Raw genomic sequence first — 14,484 nt, forward strand, 5'->3', positions numbered from 1 at the left:
ATGAATTACAATTTTGCCATCCCTCAATTCACTTTCTTAACTTATTTGTATATTTTTGTATTTGATCCCACTTCTCAATCACTCCCATATTGGCATATATACGACTACACAAATAGCATTTACTGTTGGTGTCTTGTAATGTGACCTCCTATAGAAGAAGTCTTATGCAGATAGTATTTTAATATTAGTCACTTTTCTGTCATTATATGGTTGGAATATATTACAGAAATAAATTGTTCTCAGTTCAGTTTGATTGTATAATAATTTGCATGCAACATTACCATAACACAAGTTACATTTCAGTTTTAAAAGAATTCCCATTAATATTTTATCTTGTAGAAAATCTGCGTATTCTCATAGTTTTAAAGTTCACATGCATAAAGGAAGTCATATTCATCATGAAGAAAGATATGGGAGTAGTCTGCATGTTGCTGAAGATTTGAAAAGAACAGGAAAGTGAGTATCTACATACTGCTTTTGGCTTATTTACAACACCAAGGGACTGGGACCCGTATAAAACCACAGGGGCTGCAGGTAGCAGACAATGTTTGACATGAAATGTATATTGTGTATTTATAATCTGTAATTATAAATGCAGTTAGGCAACCTGGTGACTTGTACTTTGCAGAACAAAATATAACTTTATTGCACTTGATGTATTGTCAACTTGCCAAAGTTGTGCTTTTACAAATTTTATGACTAACATATATATATTTTAAATAATCATATGAAGAAACATATAGAACCATAGAATTCCTACAGTACAGATGGAGGCCATTCGGCCCATCGAGTCTGCACCGACCCTCTGAAAGAGCATCCTACTTAGGACCCCCCCCCCCCCCCCCCCCCCCCCCACCCAACTAACCTATATATCTTTGGACACTAAGGGGAAATTTAACATGGCCAATCCACCTAACCTGCACTTTTTTGGACTGAGAGAAACCGGAGCACCCAGAGGAAACCCACGCAGACAGGGACAGAAAGTACAAACTCCACACAGTCACCCAAGGCTGGAATTGAACCCAGGACTCTGGTGCTATGAGGCAGCAGTGGTAACCACTGTGCCGCCTCTCTCAGCTGAGAATTTAGCACAGGTCAAAAATTGAAGCTCGGAGCTTCCTGTTCAATTTCAAATTGAACAGTGCAGTTACCATTTAATAATAATAATCTTTATTATTGTCACAAGTAGGCTTACATTAACACTGCAATGAAGTTACTGTGAAAATCCCCTAGTCGCCACACTCCAGCGCCTGTTCGGGTACACGGAAAGAGAATTCAAAATGTCCAATTCACCTAACAGCACATCTATCAGGACTTGTGGGAGGAAACCGGAGGAAACCCACGCAGACACAGGGAGAACATGCAGACCCCGCACAGACAGTGACCCAAGCGGGAATCATACTGGGACCCTGGTGCTGTGAAGCAACAGTGCTAACCACCGTGACATTCATTGTACAGAACTGGGGTATTACCTTAAAATTAAACCCAGGAGCAGAAAATTATTCTGATAATGTAAACCAGTGAAATATATGTTGCAATAGGTTCATAAAAAAACCTATGTTTTGTCCCATCTCTAGGTTATTTGGAGGATTGATCAATGACATCAAAAGAAAAGCACCTTGGTTTGCCAGTGACTTTTATGATGCGCTGAACCTTCAGTGTCTTTCAGCTGTCCTATTCATCTATTTGGCCAGTGTAACAAATGCAATTACATTTGGGGGCATCTTGGGTGATGCAACTGACAACATGCAGGTTTGTATTCAACTTACTTGGGTGCAATTTATTTTAATAGTGTTACATCATTATACTTTTCATCTTGCATATTAGTCCACAGCGCCTGCACAACAAAAGATTAGTTTAGTCCCGGTAATTATATGTTATAATGCTCTTTACCCTGGGTGCATAGTCAGCTTGTCTCACCAAAAGTAAAAATAATTACACTGGTTTCTACTTTCTATTTTTGTTTCTGTACATGTTCTGTACTTATGAGAATATTTTTAAACTTCAGGTTATACTACAATATTTATAACTTGCTGTTCACTCTTATGTTGTTTCATTTTTTTTTCCCATTTTCTTTCCTCGCTCTTACTTTATTTGCTCTTTTCTGATTTTCTGTTTCATTCTTCTCCTCTTTGTCTGTTACTCTCTGATCTTTTGCTTCTTTCTGCCGTTTCTTACTTTTTCTCTTCCATGACTGTATTGTTAAAGAAAAACAAAATCAGTTTAGCATCATAATGATCAGTGCTTTTTGTTCCTATATATATTCCAGGGAATTATCGAGAGCTTCCTTGGAACAGCTATTGCCGGAGCGGTTTTCTGCCTCTTTTCTGGCCAGCCGTTAACTGTTCTTGGTAGCACTGGTCCTGTTTTGGTATTTGAGCGACTGCTCTTCAACATTAGCAGGTACGATAATTGTGGTTGAACATTACTTAAGTTTCAATATCAATTTGATATTGGAGTTTTATATTTGCTGAAGTATATTGACTTTCTTTATTCTTATTGTGAATGTGTCATAATAATGGTCGTAAAGCAATCAATGGTCACTTTCTATTGGGTACACTGACTCACTGGCTTGTGTAAGAGAATGAGCTTAGTATGGAAACTGTGGGCAGAATATTTACCCCCAGTACAGAGACAGGTGGGTGTGAAAATTTGCGCCAATGACCCAGTTCATCAGCACCATCCCTCTGCTGAACCATTTTCCCAGAGGCGAGTTTGGGGTCAGATCGGCAACCCGGCCTGACCCTCAAGTGGTAGGAAGCCAATTAGGGTGAGTAAATGTCAGTTGTCTGATGCTGACATTCTCATCGACCTACGAACTCCCAAGGAGTCAGGAACTAAATCAGCTGACTGGGGGCCAGTGCGCCAGACAGACTCTGCAGCTCGCCCTGCCTGCCTGGTCATGGGTGGGGGTGTTCTCTCTCCACGACGGTGACCCGGCAGCTGTGGTCACACTTTATTATAAAAGCTTTTGAAGTTGTTGAGAGGGTACCTCAAGGTGAAAAGCAGATTTCCGTGTTTTCTTCCCTCCGCATTATAGGTGCATTCCGCACAGCGCAAATCCCGCTATTTCAGGAGAATTCTGGGAGAGACCCGAAATGGGATTTGTGCAGAGTGCCAAACGATTTCCGATGCTCCTGACCCGCTCCAGCAGGTGTCATCAGGATCTAATCCAAAAAGGGCAAGAATCTGATCAGAGCTATTGCACTCATTTAAAATTCATTAGTGAGATTGAAGTCAAGTACATCAGCCTCTCGGTATGCTCCCCACCCGCCAGGTGCAAATCATTACTAGTCCTTAAAAGAGGGGACCATGGACCATGGTCTCTGATTGGGAGCAAGGAGATGGGTACCCTTCTCCACTTACCTCCTGGGAGCACAGCAGTAGCTGGCCAGATGTCGGAGGGGTGTTCATTCAAGGGAGATGGGGTTCGAGGGGCTCCTGCTGGGTTGGAGGAGGCCAAGTCAGAGGTCCTCCCCGGGATGCACCCCATATCAGGGAAAAGAACAGCTGCAGCCTGTCTGTCCTAAAACTCTCTCTCAGGATAGAGCCATTCTTCAGTTTGTGTCTTGGAGAAGCATTTCAATCCCCTTGAAGTTTTATTGGGGTGTGGTTTCACCATTGCAGTGTGCCTTCTGTTATCCCTTCATACTTGGTTGTTTACATTGAATTTCACCATTCGGCCCATTGAGTCTGCTCTGCCATTCAATTATGGCTGATATGTTCCCTCTCTGTTACCTACAATGTTACAGACCAAGAGCTGGATTGCGAAATCAGCCAGAGCATCTCCTCCCTAGAACACATGACCTAGGAGCAGGAGTAGGCAATTTAGCCTCCCGAACCTAACACCCTCAATGTGATCATGGCTGATCCCATCCTGTCCTCAACTCCACCTTCCTACCCGTTCTCCATAACCCTTCAACCCACTACCAATTAAAAATCTGTCTAACTCCTCCTTAAATTTACTTACTGACCCTGCATCCACCGCACTCTGGGGTAGCGAATTCCACAGATTCACAACCCTTTGGGAGAAGTAGTTTTTCCTCAAATCTGTTTTAAATTTGCTGTCTCTTATTCTAAGATTATGACCTCTCGTTTTAGAATGCCCCGCAAGAGGAATCATCTGCTCCACGTCTACTTTAGCCATGCCCTTTAGCATCTTGTAAAGCTCAATTAGATCTTCCCGCATTCGTCTAAATGCTAGAGAGTATCGGTCTAAACTATTCAATCTCTCCTCATACGACAAACCCCTCATCGCTGGAATCAATCGAGTGAACCTCCTTTGAACTGCCTCCAATGCCACTACATCTTTCCTCAAATAAGGGGATCAAAACTGGTGTCAATACTCCAGGTGTGGTGTTACCAATGCTTTGTATAGTTGCAACAACACTTCCTTACCTTTATACTCAATTCCTTTTGCTATAAATGCCAACATTCCATTTGCTTTCCTTATTATCTGTTGCACCAGCACGCTCATTTTCTGTGACTCATGCACAAGGACACCCAGATCCCTCTGCATCAGAGCACCCCGAAGTCTCTCCCCGTTTAGGTAATAAGTTGTCTTTCCACTTTTTCAACCAAAATACATGGCCTCACACTTATCCACGTTAAACTCCATCTGCCACATTTTGACCCATTCTCCTAACCTATCTGTATCCATTTCTAAGGTTCTTATTTCCTCATTGCAAATTACTATCCCACCTATATTTAGCTATAGAACCTTCTGTCCCTGTATCTATGTCGTTAATATAGATTGTAAATAGCTGGAGCCCAAGGACAGAACCCTGTGGCACCCCATTAGTTACATCTTGCCGTCCAGTAAAAGACATATTTATTCCGACTCTCTGGGCGGAATTCTCTGCTCCCGCGCAGCATCGGGAAGGCCGTCGTGAACTCGGCCGAGTTTCACGACGGCCTCGGAGGCCGCTCCTCGCACCCTATTCACCCCCTCCAGGGGGCTAGGAGCGGCGCTCCGTAAATCTCTACTGTCGGGCCTTGACGTCAGCCACGCACGCGCAGGATGGCCGGCTCCAACCCGCGCATGGGCGGTTGCCGTCTTCCCCTCCACTGCCCCGCAAGACATGGCGGCTTGATCTTGTGGGGCGGCGGAGGGGAAAGAGTGTGTCTCTTGGAGATGCCGGCCCGACGATCGGTGGGCACCAATTGCGGGCCAGTCCCCTCCCGAGCACGGCCGTGGTGCTCACTCCCCTCTCCGCCCCCCACAAGCCACAATCAAAACTTTGGCGCCATGTTCACGACGGCAGCGACCAGGTGTGGTTGCCGCCGGCATGAACCAGTCGGGAACGTCAGGCCACTCGGCCCATGCGGGCCAGAGAATCGGCAGTCGCCGTGAAAAACGGCGAGCGCCGATTATCCAAGCGGGAGAATCACGGGGGGTGCCAGGGCGGCGTGGCATGAGTCGCCCAGCCCTCCCGCGATTCCCCCACCCAGCGTGGGGAGCGGAGAATCGTGCCCTCTGTCTCCTATCCGTCAGCCAGTCTTCTATCCAGCTAATAAATTGCCCCTAATCCCAGATGATCTCACCTTGTGAATGAATCTTCTGTGTGGCACCTTATCAAACGCCTTTCGGAAGTCCAGATACACTACATCTGCAGGTTCCCCATTATTCACTTTGCTTGTTGCATCTTCAGAACTCAAGCAAATTAGTCAAACATGATTTGCCCTTCATGAAACCATGTCGACTCTGATGGATAGCACTTTGGCTCTCTAAATGTCCTGATATTACGTCTTTGATAATTCTAACAATTTTCCAACAACAGATGTTAAACAGATGTTAAACTAACTGGTCTATAATTTCCCACTTCCCCACATTCTGCCTGCTTCCCTTTTTGAATAAGGGTGTTACGTTAGCATTTTTCCAATCCTCTAGAACCTCTCCTGTGTCCACGGAATTTTGGAATATCCTCATCCAGTTGAACCATTGGGGGAACTCTAGGTCTGTTCTTTAAAGGGTCTTAAAAATACAAAGGAATTTTTTGAATTCAAGTATTTTTCTTTTGAGATTTTGTACCCGTTTGTTGATATTTTCCTGACTAAACACCTGTCCAGAATTAATAAACCACAATGGATATTGGAAAAATTTATTTTTTAGCCAACTCCCCGTACAAAAAAAGGGGCAGACAGGTGTTTCAGGGAATGTTTCAAGACTCGATGCAGCAAACATTTGGCTTTAAAAATATTTACCTAGAATTCCTTTACTTACTATTTTTCTTTCTCCCCTCTCAATTAATGTAAAACATATTTTTGAAGAAATGTTCCTAAAATTAGCTCATTTTATTTTTGTGATGCCCCAACACATACTGATGGTCTCTGTGAAACAACAAATACATTTTAGTGGGATCCTTGAAATAATTTGTGGTGAAATTCCAGTTTTGTGGAGGCACGAAATGGATAGGAGCAGATCAGCTGCCCATTATGCACCAGGCCAACTTTCACAATGGAAAGATAAATATGGGGCGGGATTCTCCGCTCCTGCGCGGCATCGGGAAGGCCGTTGTGAACTCGGCCGAGTTTCATGACGGCCTCGGAGGCCGCTCCTTGCACCCTATTCAACCCCCCCCAGGTGGCTAAGAGCGGCGCTCCGTAAATCTCGGCCGCCGGGCCTTGACGCTTGCAACAAGGCGGCGGGCCGAGAATGATGCGACGGCGGTGCCTAAGTGGCGTCAGCGCGCATGTGCAGGTTGGCCAGCTCCAACCCATGCATGCGCGGTTGCTGTCTTCCCCACAAGACATGGCGGCTTGATCTTGCGGGGCGGAGGAGGGGAAAGAGTGCGTCCCTTGGAGACGCCGGCCCGACGATCGGTGGGCACTGATCCCGGGCCAGTCCCCTCCCGAGCACGGCCGTGGTGCTCACTCCCCTCTCCGCCCCCCACAAGCCACAAACAAAACTTTGGCGCCATGTTCACGACGGCAGCGACCTGGGGCAAAATTCTCCAACCACCAGCAAGGTCGAAGAATCACCTGGGGCTGCCGAAAATCCCGCCCCCGCCGTGGCAGAGATTCTCCGCCACCCGGGAAGTGGCAGTGGCGGGAATCTCGCCACTCCGATCGGAGAGGCCCCTGCGGTGATTCTCCGGCCCGGATGGGCCGAAGTCCCGCCGCTGGGAGGCCTCTCCTGCCGCCGAGGTTTGAACCACCTCTGGAACAGCGGGGTCAGTGGCGCGAGCGGGCCCCGGGGTCCTGGGGGGGGGCGGGGTCGATCGAACCCCAGGGGGTGCCCCCACGGTGGTCTGGCCCGCGATCGGGGCCCCCCGCTCAGACTCCGGGCCAGTGCCCTGGCTGCACTATTTCTCCTCTGCGGCCACCACGGCCTCCGCCATGGCGGAAGCGGAAGAGAACCCCACATCGCGCATGCGCCGACCGCCGAAAGCCTTTCTGCCAGCCCCGCTGCCGGGGGCGCCGGTTTTTTGCGCCAGTCTTCCGGTGCCAACCACTCCGGCGCGGGGCTGGCCCCCAAAGATGGGGAGAATTCCCCACCTTTGGGGAGGCAAGACCCCTGAGTGGTTGGCGCCACTCCCCTACTCTGGGGCCCTCCGTCACGCCGGGTAGGGGAGAATGGCGCCCCAGGTGTGGTTGCCGCCGGCGTGAACCGGTCGGGAACGTCAGGCCGCTCGGCCCATCCGGGCCGGAGAATCGCCGATCGCCGTGAAAAACGGCAAGCGGCGATTCTCTGAGCGGGGTGTGGGAGAATCGCGGGGGGTGCCAGGGCGGCGTATCGTGAGTTGCCCGGCCCATGATGAGGGGAAGAAGTTGTGACCTTATTTGAATTTCATCCCATCGATCCTATGGGTACAGTCTCACAGCAGATAAGCCCTCCATATATAAACAAGCAATAAATGTAAATGTCACCACAGTCCCAGAGGACCATGGGGCTGCACGTCCCTTCGAGAGCTGACTGGTGGTGATTTAACAAAAAAAGTTGTAGAGGACCCAATTTTATCCAATTAAGGGGCAATTTAGCGTGGCCAATCCACCTAGCCTGTACATCTTTGGGTTGTGGGGCCGAAACTCACCAAACACAGGGAGAATGTGCAAACTCCACACGGACAATGACCCAGAGCCGGGATCGAACCTGGGACCTCGGCGCCGTGAGACAGCAGGGCTAACCAACGACTGATGGTGATTTAACCTGAGGGGCTCCACAACACAGGCAAGGGGCAAGGTTGAGAAGGCAGGGCCTTCACGAATAACCTCAGCAAGTATGGGGAATTGAACCTGCACTGTTGGCATTGTGCCACATCACAAACTAACTATCCAGCCAACTGAGCTAACCGACCCCCCCCTCCCCGGTGATGGTGCGCCATCGATGGGACCAGACAATCCAGCCAGCGTGAACAGCCGGAAGATCTCCCCCATAGAAACTGAAGCTGTTTGAAGCTGTAGTTGTTGGAAATATTGTTGCATTTTATTAATTGCTCGATCAATATCATTCTTTATTTTTTAAATATACATTCACAGCGATTACCAGCTTGACTATTTGGAATTTCGCCTTTGGATTGGAATATGGACAGCATTCTTTTGTCTCATTCTGGTTGCCACAGAGGCCAGCTACCTGATCCAGTATTTTACACGTTTCACTGAGGAAGGTTTCTGCACTCTTATCAGCTTCATTTTCATCCACGATGCTTTTCAGAAAATGTTTCAATTGGCTGAGAATTATCCAATCAATTCTGGTTACAACAACAACCGTGTTACTCTCTATCATTGTTCCTGTTCCCCACCCACGGGTAAGAAATTGTCAATATTTAAAAACACAATTTTAAGCAAAGGAGATTTAATTTATACATTGAATTTCACTTTATTGTTTTTTTTCTTCAGATAATGTTACAAGTCTGTTTAACAAAACAACTGAAGCGTATTTTAAACTTGGCACAGTCACCTATAATACAGCTGTAAGTTTTGGCTCCAGCTAGAAATTTTATATGTTCCAAAATAATACTTTGTTCCAATTTTCTCCTATCTCTCCTTGAAGGTGTTGATGAATGTGAGGTACAATTTCACTGTTATTATTATTATCATTGAGTTATTGCTATTATCGAATTTACTATTAAGGAGGTTATAGTGAGGTAGTTAGAAAATCTCAATGCAATCTGGCAAAGTCAACGTGTTTTTGTGAAACGGAAATCATATTTGACTAATTTATTGAAGTCCTTTTGAGAAAGTAACAAGAAATGTGGATAAAAGAGGAACCAGTGGATGTGTTGTACCTAGATTTCCAGAAGGCATCTGACAAGATGGCACATCAAAGGTTACTACGCAAAATAAGACCCCCATGGTGCGGTGATAACCATGAAACCATTATGAATTGTCATTAAAAACTGAGCTAGTTCACTAATATCCACACCTGGTCTGGCCTACATGTGACTCAAGACCCACAGCAATGTTGTTGACTCTTAAATGGCCTCTGAAATGGCCCAGCAAGCCACTCAATTGTATCAGACCACTACAAATTCAATAAAAAGGAAGGAAACCATATCGACCTCGGCACTGGAAATGACAGACTCAGTCCTGTCAACCCAACAAAGTCCTCCTTACGAATATCTGGGGGCTTGTGCCAAAACTGGGAGAGCAACAGCTTGACATAGTCACACTCACGTAATCATACCTTTCAGATAACAAGCCTCCATGAGGCGCTGTGGGTCATCAGCAACAGAAGTTAACTCAGCCACAATCATGGCCTGGCATATACCCCAGACACCACTATCACCATCCCCAGTGGTATACAGTTGGGAGGGAGTTTCCCCGGGAGTTCTCAACAGTCTCATGGCTTCAGGTCAAACATGGGCAAGGAAACCTCCTGTTGATTACCACATACTATTCACCATCAGCTGATGAATCAATACTCCTCCATGTTGAACATCACTTGGAGGAAGCACTGAGGGTGGCAAGGGCACAGAATGTTCTCTGGGTCGGGGACTTCAATATCCACCACCAAAAGTGGCTCGGTAGCACCATTACTGACTGAGTTGGCCAAGTCCTAAAGAACATAACTGCTGGACTGAATCTGTGACAGATGGTGACATAAGGGATCCAACAAGAGGGAAAAACATACTAGATCAACCAAGCCTCATCAGCCTGTATATCACAGGCGCATCTGTCCCTGACAGTATCGGTCGGAGTGCCCACCGCACAGTCCGTGTGGAGTCGAAGTTACGTCTTCACATTGAGGACAACCTGCATTGTTTTGTGTGGCACTACCATCGTGTAAAATGGGATAGACTTCAAACAGATCTGGCAACTCAAGACTGGGTAGCCATGTGGTGCTGTGGGCCATCAGCAGTAGCAGAATTAAACTCATGGCCCAGCATGTACCCTATTCTACCATTATTACCACCAAGCCAGGGGATCAATCCTGGTGCAATGAAGAGTGCAGGAGGACATTCCATGAGCAATACCAGGCATGATAAAAAATGAGGTGTCAACATGGTGAAGATACAACACAGGACTACTTGTGTGCCAAACAACATAAGAAGCAAGTGATAGGCAGAGCTAAGCAACTCCACACCAAGGGATCAGATCAAAGCTCTGCAGTCCTGTCACATCCAGTCATGAAAGGTGGTGGACTATTAAGCAACTCACTGGAGGAGGAGGCTCCACAAATACCCCATCCGCAATGCTGGAGGAGCCCAGCACATCAGTGCAAAAGACAAGGCTGAAGAGTTTGTAATAATCTTCAGCCAGAAGTGCCGAGTGGATGATCTGTCTCGGTCTCCTCCACAGATCCCCAGCATCACAGATGTTAGTTTTCAGCCAATTCGATTCACCCACATGATATCAAGAAAGAGCAAAGACTATGGGCCCTGACAATATTCTGGCAATGGTACTGAAGACTTGTGCTTCAGAACCTGCTGCGACCCTAGCCAAGCTGTTCCAGTACAGCTTACAACACTGGCATCTACCTGCCCAGGTATGTCCTGTACACAAAAAGCAGGACAAATCCAACCCAGCCAATTAATGCCCTATCAGTCTACTCTCCATCATCAGCAAAGTGATGGAAGTGGTCATGAACAGTGCTATCAAGAGGCATTTCACCTTCCAAACCCACAACCACTACCATCTAGAAGGTCAAGGGCAGCAGATACCTAGGAACCCCACCACCTGGAGGTTCCCTTCCAAGTCACTCACCTCACTGACTTGGAAATATATCACCGCTCTTTCACTGTCACTGGGACAACATTCTGGAACTCCCTCCCTAACAGCACAGTGGGTGTACCTGCACCTCAAGGGCAACGGTAGCACACGTGGCTAACACTGTGACTTCACAGTGCCAGGGTCCCAGGTTCGATTCCCCGCTGGGTCACTGTCTGTGCGGAGTCTGCACGTTCTCCTTGTGTCTGCGTGGGTTTCCTCCGGCTTCTCCGGTTTCCTCCCACAGTTCAAAGGCATGCAGATTAGGTGGAATGGCCATGATAAATTGCCCCTTGATGTCCAAAAGGTTAGGCAGGGTTATTGGATTACGGAGATAGGGTGGAAGTGAGGGCTTAAGTGGGTCGGTGCAGACTCGATGGGCTGAATGGACTCCTTCTGCACTGTATGTTCAATGTTCTAAGACAACTCACCACCACCTTCTGAAGGGCAACTAGGGATGGGCAATAAATGCTGGCCTAACCAGCGACGCTCACATCTGGTAAATTATTATTTTTTTTTAAATTAAAAACTTACTCAGCAATAACCTGCTCACTGACGCGCAGTTTGGGTTCCTCCAGGGTCACTCAGCTCCTGACCTTATTTCAGAAATGGACAAAAGAACTGACTGCCAGAGGTGAGGTGAGAGTGATTGCCCATGACATCTTCACAATAGTGTCCTAGGCACAACCATCTTCAGCTGCTTTATCAAAGACCTTTTGTTTCCTGTAATATTTATCTCCTTTGGTCCTTTTCTGTATAAACCAGAATCGCATCCTGATTACTTTCTGTAAAGCACGACTTACGGATACGATATACGTAATTTAACGTTGAAGCTAGAAATATGTAAATAGAAAAGGAATTGTCGAATGTAAAATGCAAAAGTCCAATAAAAACATTGTTTTTTTAAAATCAACTACTTTCCTTCCAACAAAAGGCCAAATGTATGGATGTTCAGCACCATTCGCAACTCCTCAGACACTAAATGCAGCAAGACCTGGACAATATCCAGGCTTGGGCTGGCAGTGGCAAGTAACATTCATGCCACATAAGTGCCAGGCAACGACTATCTGCAATCGGAGAGAATCAAACCATCATCCCTTGACATTCAATCACATTACTATCAATGAATCCCATACTATCAGCATCCTGGGGGTTACCATTGACCAGAAACTGAACTGGACTAGCCATATAAACACTGTGGCTACAAGAGCAGGTCAGAGGCTAGGAATCCTGTGGCTAGTAACTCACCTCCTGACTCCCCAAAGCCTGTCCACCACTTACAAGGCACAAGCCAGGTGTGTGATGGAATACCCCCCATTTGTCTGGATAGGTGCAGCTCCAACATCACTCAAGAAGCTCAACACCATCCAGGACAAAGCAATTCGCTTGATTGGCACCCCTTTCACAAACATTCATTCCCTCCACCACCGATGCACAATAGCAGCAGGGTGTGCCACCTATAAGATGCACTGCAGGAACTCACCAAGACTCCTTAGGCAGCCCCTTCCAAACCCACAACCACTACCATCTAGAAGGACAAGGGCAGCAGATACATGGGAACACCACAACCAGGAAGTTCCCCGCCAAGTCACTCACTGCCCTGACTTCAAAATATATCACAGTTCCTTCACTGTCGCTGGGTCAAATTCCTGAAACACCCTCCCTAATAGCACAGTGGGTGTACCTACACCACATGGGCTGCAGTGGTTCTCAAGAAGGCAGCTCTCTACCATCGTCTCAAGGGCAATTAGCGATGGGCAACAAATGCTGGCCTGCCCAGCGAAGCCCACATCTCATAAGAATTAATTTTTTAAAAATGAGATTGGTGAATTCCGTATTGACCTTAAATCAAACCTAGGACCATCTGTTTGACACAGGTTGCTGCATTTACTCACAGAGTCTTCAGTAGAACTCCAATTGTGATGTTTTTGAGAGCTTTGTTGTATTTCCAGTTCAGGGTAATGTAGTTTGCCAGCACCTTGGAAAGAAATATATGATGTACAACTTCTTCTGAATTTTAAATGCAATTATATAAACATAGGATATTTTGACAATTAAAGGACTCTTTCTTTTACAACTTATAGATTTTGATAAATATACAAACGTTTTCACAAGGTTTTGGTAATCCTGTTTAATCCTGTGTTTCATTTTAGTCCAATATGGATTCTGTCAACTGGTCTTCACTTACAAAGAAAGACTGTTTGAAGATTGGAGGGCAGCTTGTGGGCGAAACCTGTGATTATATTCCAGACATTGCACTCATTTCTTTCATTCTTTTCTTTGGTACATTTGTTTGTTCCATGTCGCTGAAGAACTTTAAAACAAGCAGATACTTCCCAGCTGCAGTAAGTATCATCTGTTGCATTTTTTTCTTGGCAGACTAATTTAATGTGCTTAATTTTCAAAGCTGTTTGATTGCTCACTAGGTTTTGTTGGGAGTCTGTTTACAATGAGACAAGCTTCTGGAACTTTGCAAAATATTGTATTGTCCAATGATTTATGATGACATTTCAACGTGCTGAGATAAAATGAGAGCCAATAGAAATTCCCAGGCAAATGATCCACTCACTGAACCCACATTAAAAGCCACTGCAACTGGGCGAGAACATGCATGTTGAATGTTGTTGAAAGCAATATGCCTCTTGGCGCTCCTGAAACTAAAAATACCTAAGCATCAGTCACTTGACTGACAAAAAGCTAATATTAGCAATGAAGGCGCAGAGATTCTGCATAGCAGAGTTCATGTTTCATCAAGACCAGCTGGTTGGGAGAGCGAAAACAAAATTCATTGGCCGCAATTTAAATAGAGTGCAAGGGAGAGGAGGCATATAGCGTGTGTGTGTGATGTTCGAAGGAGGCAGTGCAGCCAGGGAGTCTCGGACACATCGGCCTGGCCAATCTTAATGTCTGACCTATCTTTATACAAACATTTCCAGAGTTCTGTCTGAACCCAGGCAGATCCACTACCTTGCCTACAAGCAGAAGAGAGAATTTATTTGGCAGCAGCAGGGTGCAACCCAGGCCCTGTGGGAACTAGTCCAGTCACTGGGGAGGGATGGGGTGGGGGAGGTAGTGGTCCTGAAGGTGATTGGGGACAGCAGAGTGGAACACCTCTCCCCCCTTGGCCTACAAAGAAACCTAAAATCAAATTTTAAAGCCTACCTACTGGGTAGTCCCAGCTCAAGTCTTCATTTTAAATAGTGGATCAGGTCCTTGAACCCAATCTGCATATTTAAAAAAGGATCCTGTTGTTTTCCTGTGGGTGTCACGCTCCACCCTCAAAAGCGCAGGTTAAGGTTATGACAGAGTGGAAAAGTTGGATCAGATGGTGGAGTG

General features: G+C 46.3%; 1 protein-coding gene across 1 annotated transcript in view; it reads left to right on the forward strand.

Annotated features, from left to right (window-relative positions):
- The window catches only part of LOC119965240 (electrogenic sodium bicarbonate cotransporter 1-like), a 133,378-nt gene that overhangs the window by 59,333 nt on the left and 59,561 nt on the right, over positions 1–14,484 (forward strand). The window contains exons 8-15 of the mRNA XM_038795713.1: positions 340–456; positions 1,578–1,752; positions 2,270–2,403; positions 5,334–5,343; positions 8,489–8,747; positions 8,839–8,875; positions 12,970–12,982; positions 13,302–13,493. Of these exons, the coding sequence (XP_038651641.1) occupies positions 340–456; positions 1,578–1,752; positions 2,270–2,403; positions 5,334–5,343; positions 8,489–8,747; positions 8,839–8,875; positions 12,970–12,982; positions 13,302–13,493 (937 nt within the window). The remainder of the gene's footprint in view (positions 1–339; positions 457–1,577; positions 1,753–2,269; positions 2,404–5,333; positions 5,344–8,488; positions 8,748–8,838; positions 8,876–12,969; positions 12,983–13,301; positions 13,494–14,484) is intronic.

This window comes from Scyliorhinus canicula, chromosome 4, assembly GCF_902713615.1.
Source record: "Scyliorhinus canicula chromosome 4, sScyCan1.1, whole genome shotgun sequence".
Classification (NCBI taxonomy): Eukaryota; Metazoa; Chordata; class Chondrichthyes; order Carcharhiniformes; family Scyliorhinidae; genus Scyliorhinus; species Scyliorhinus canicula.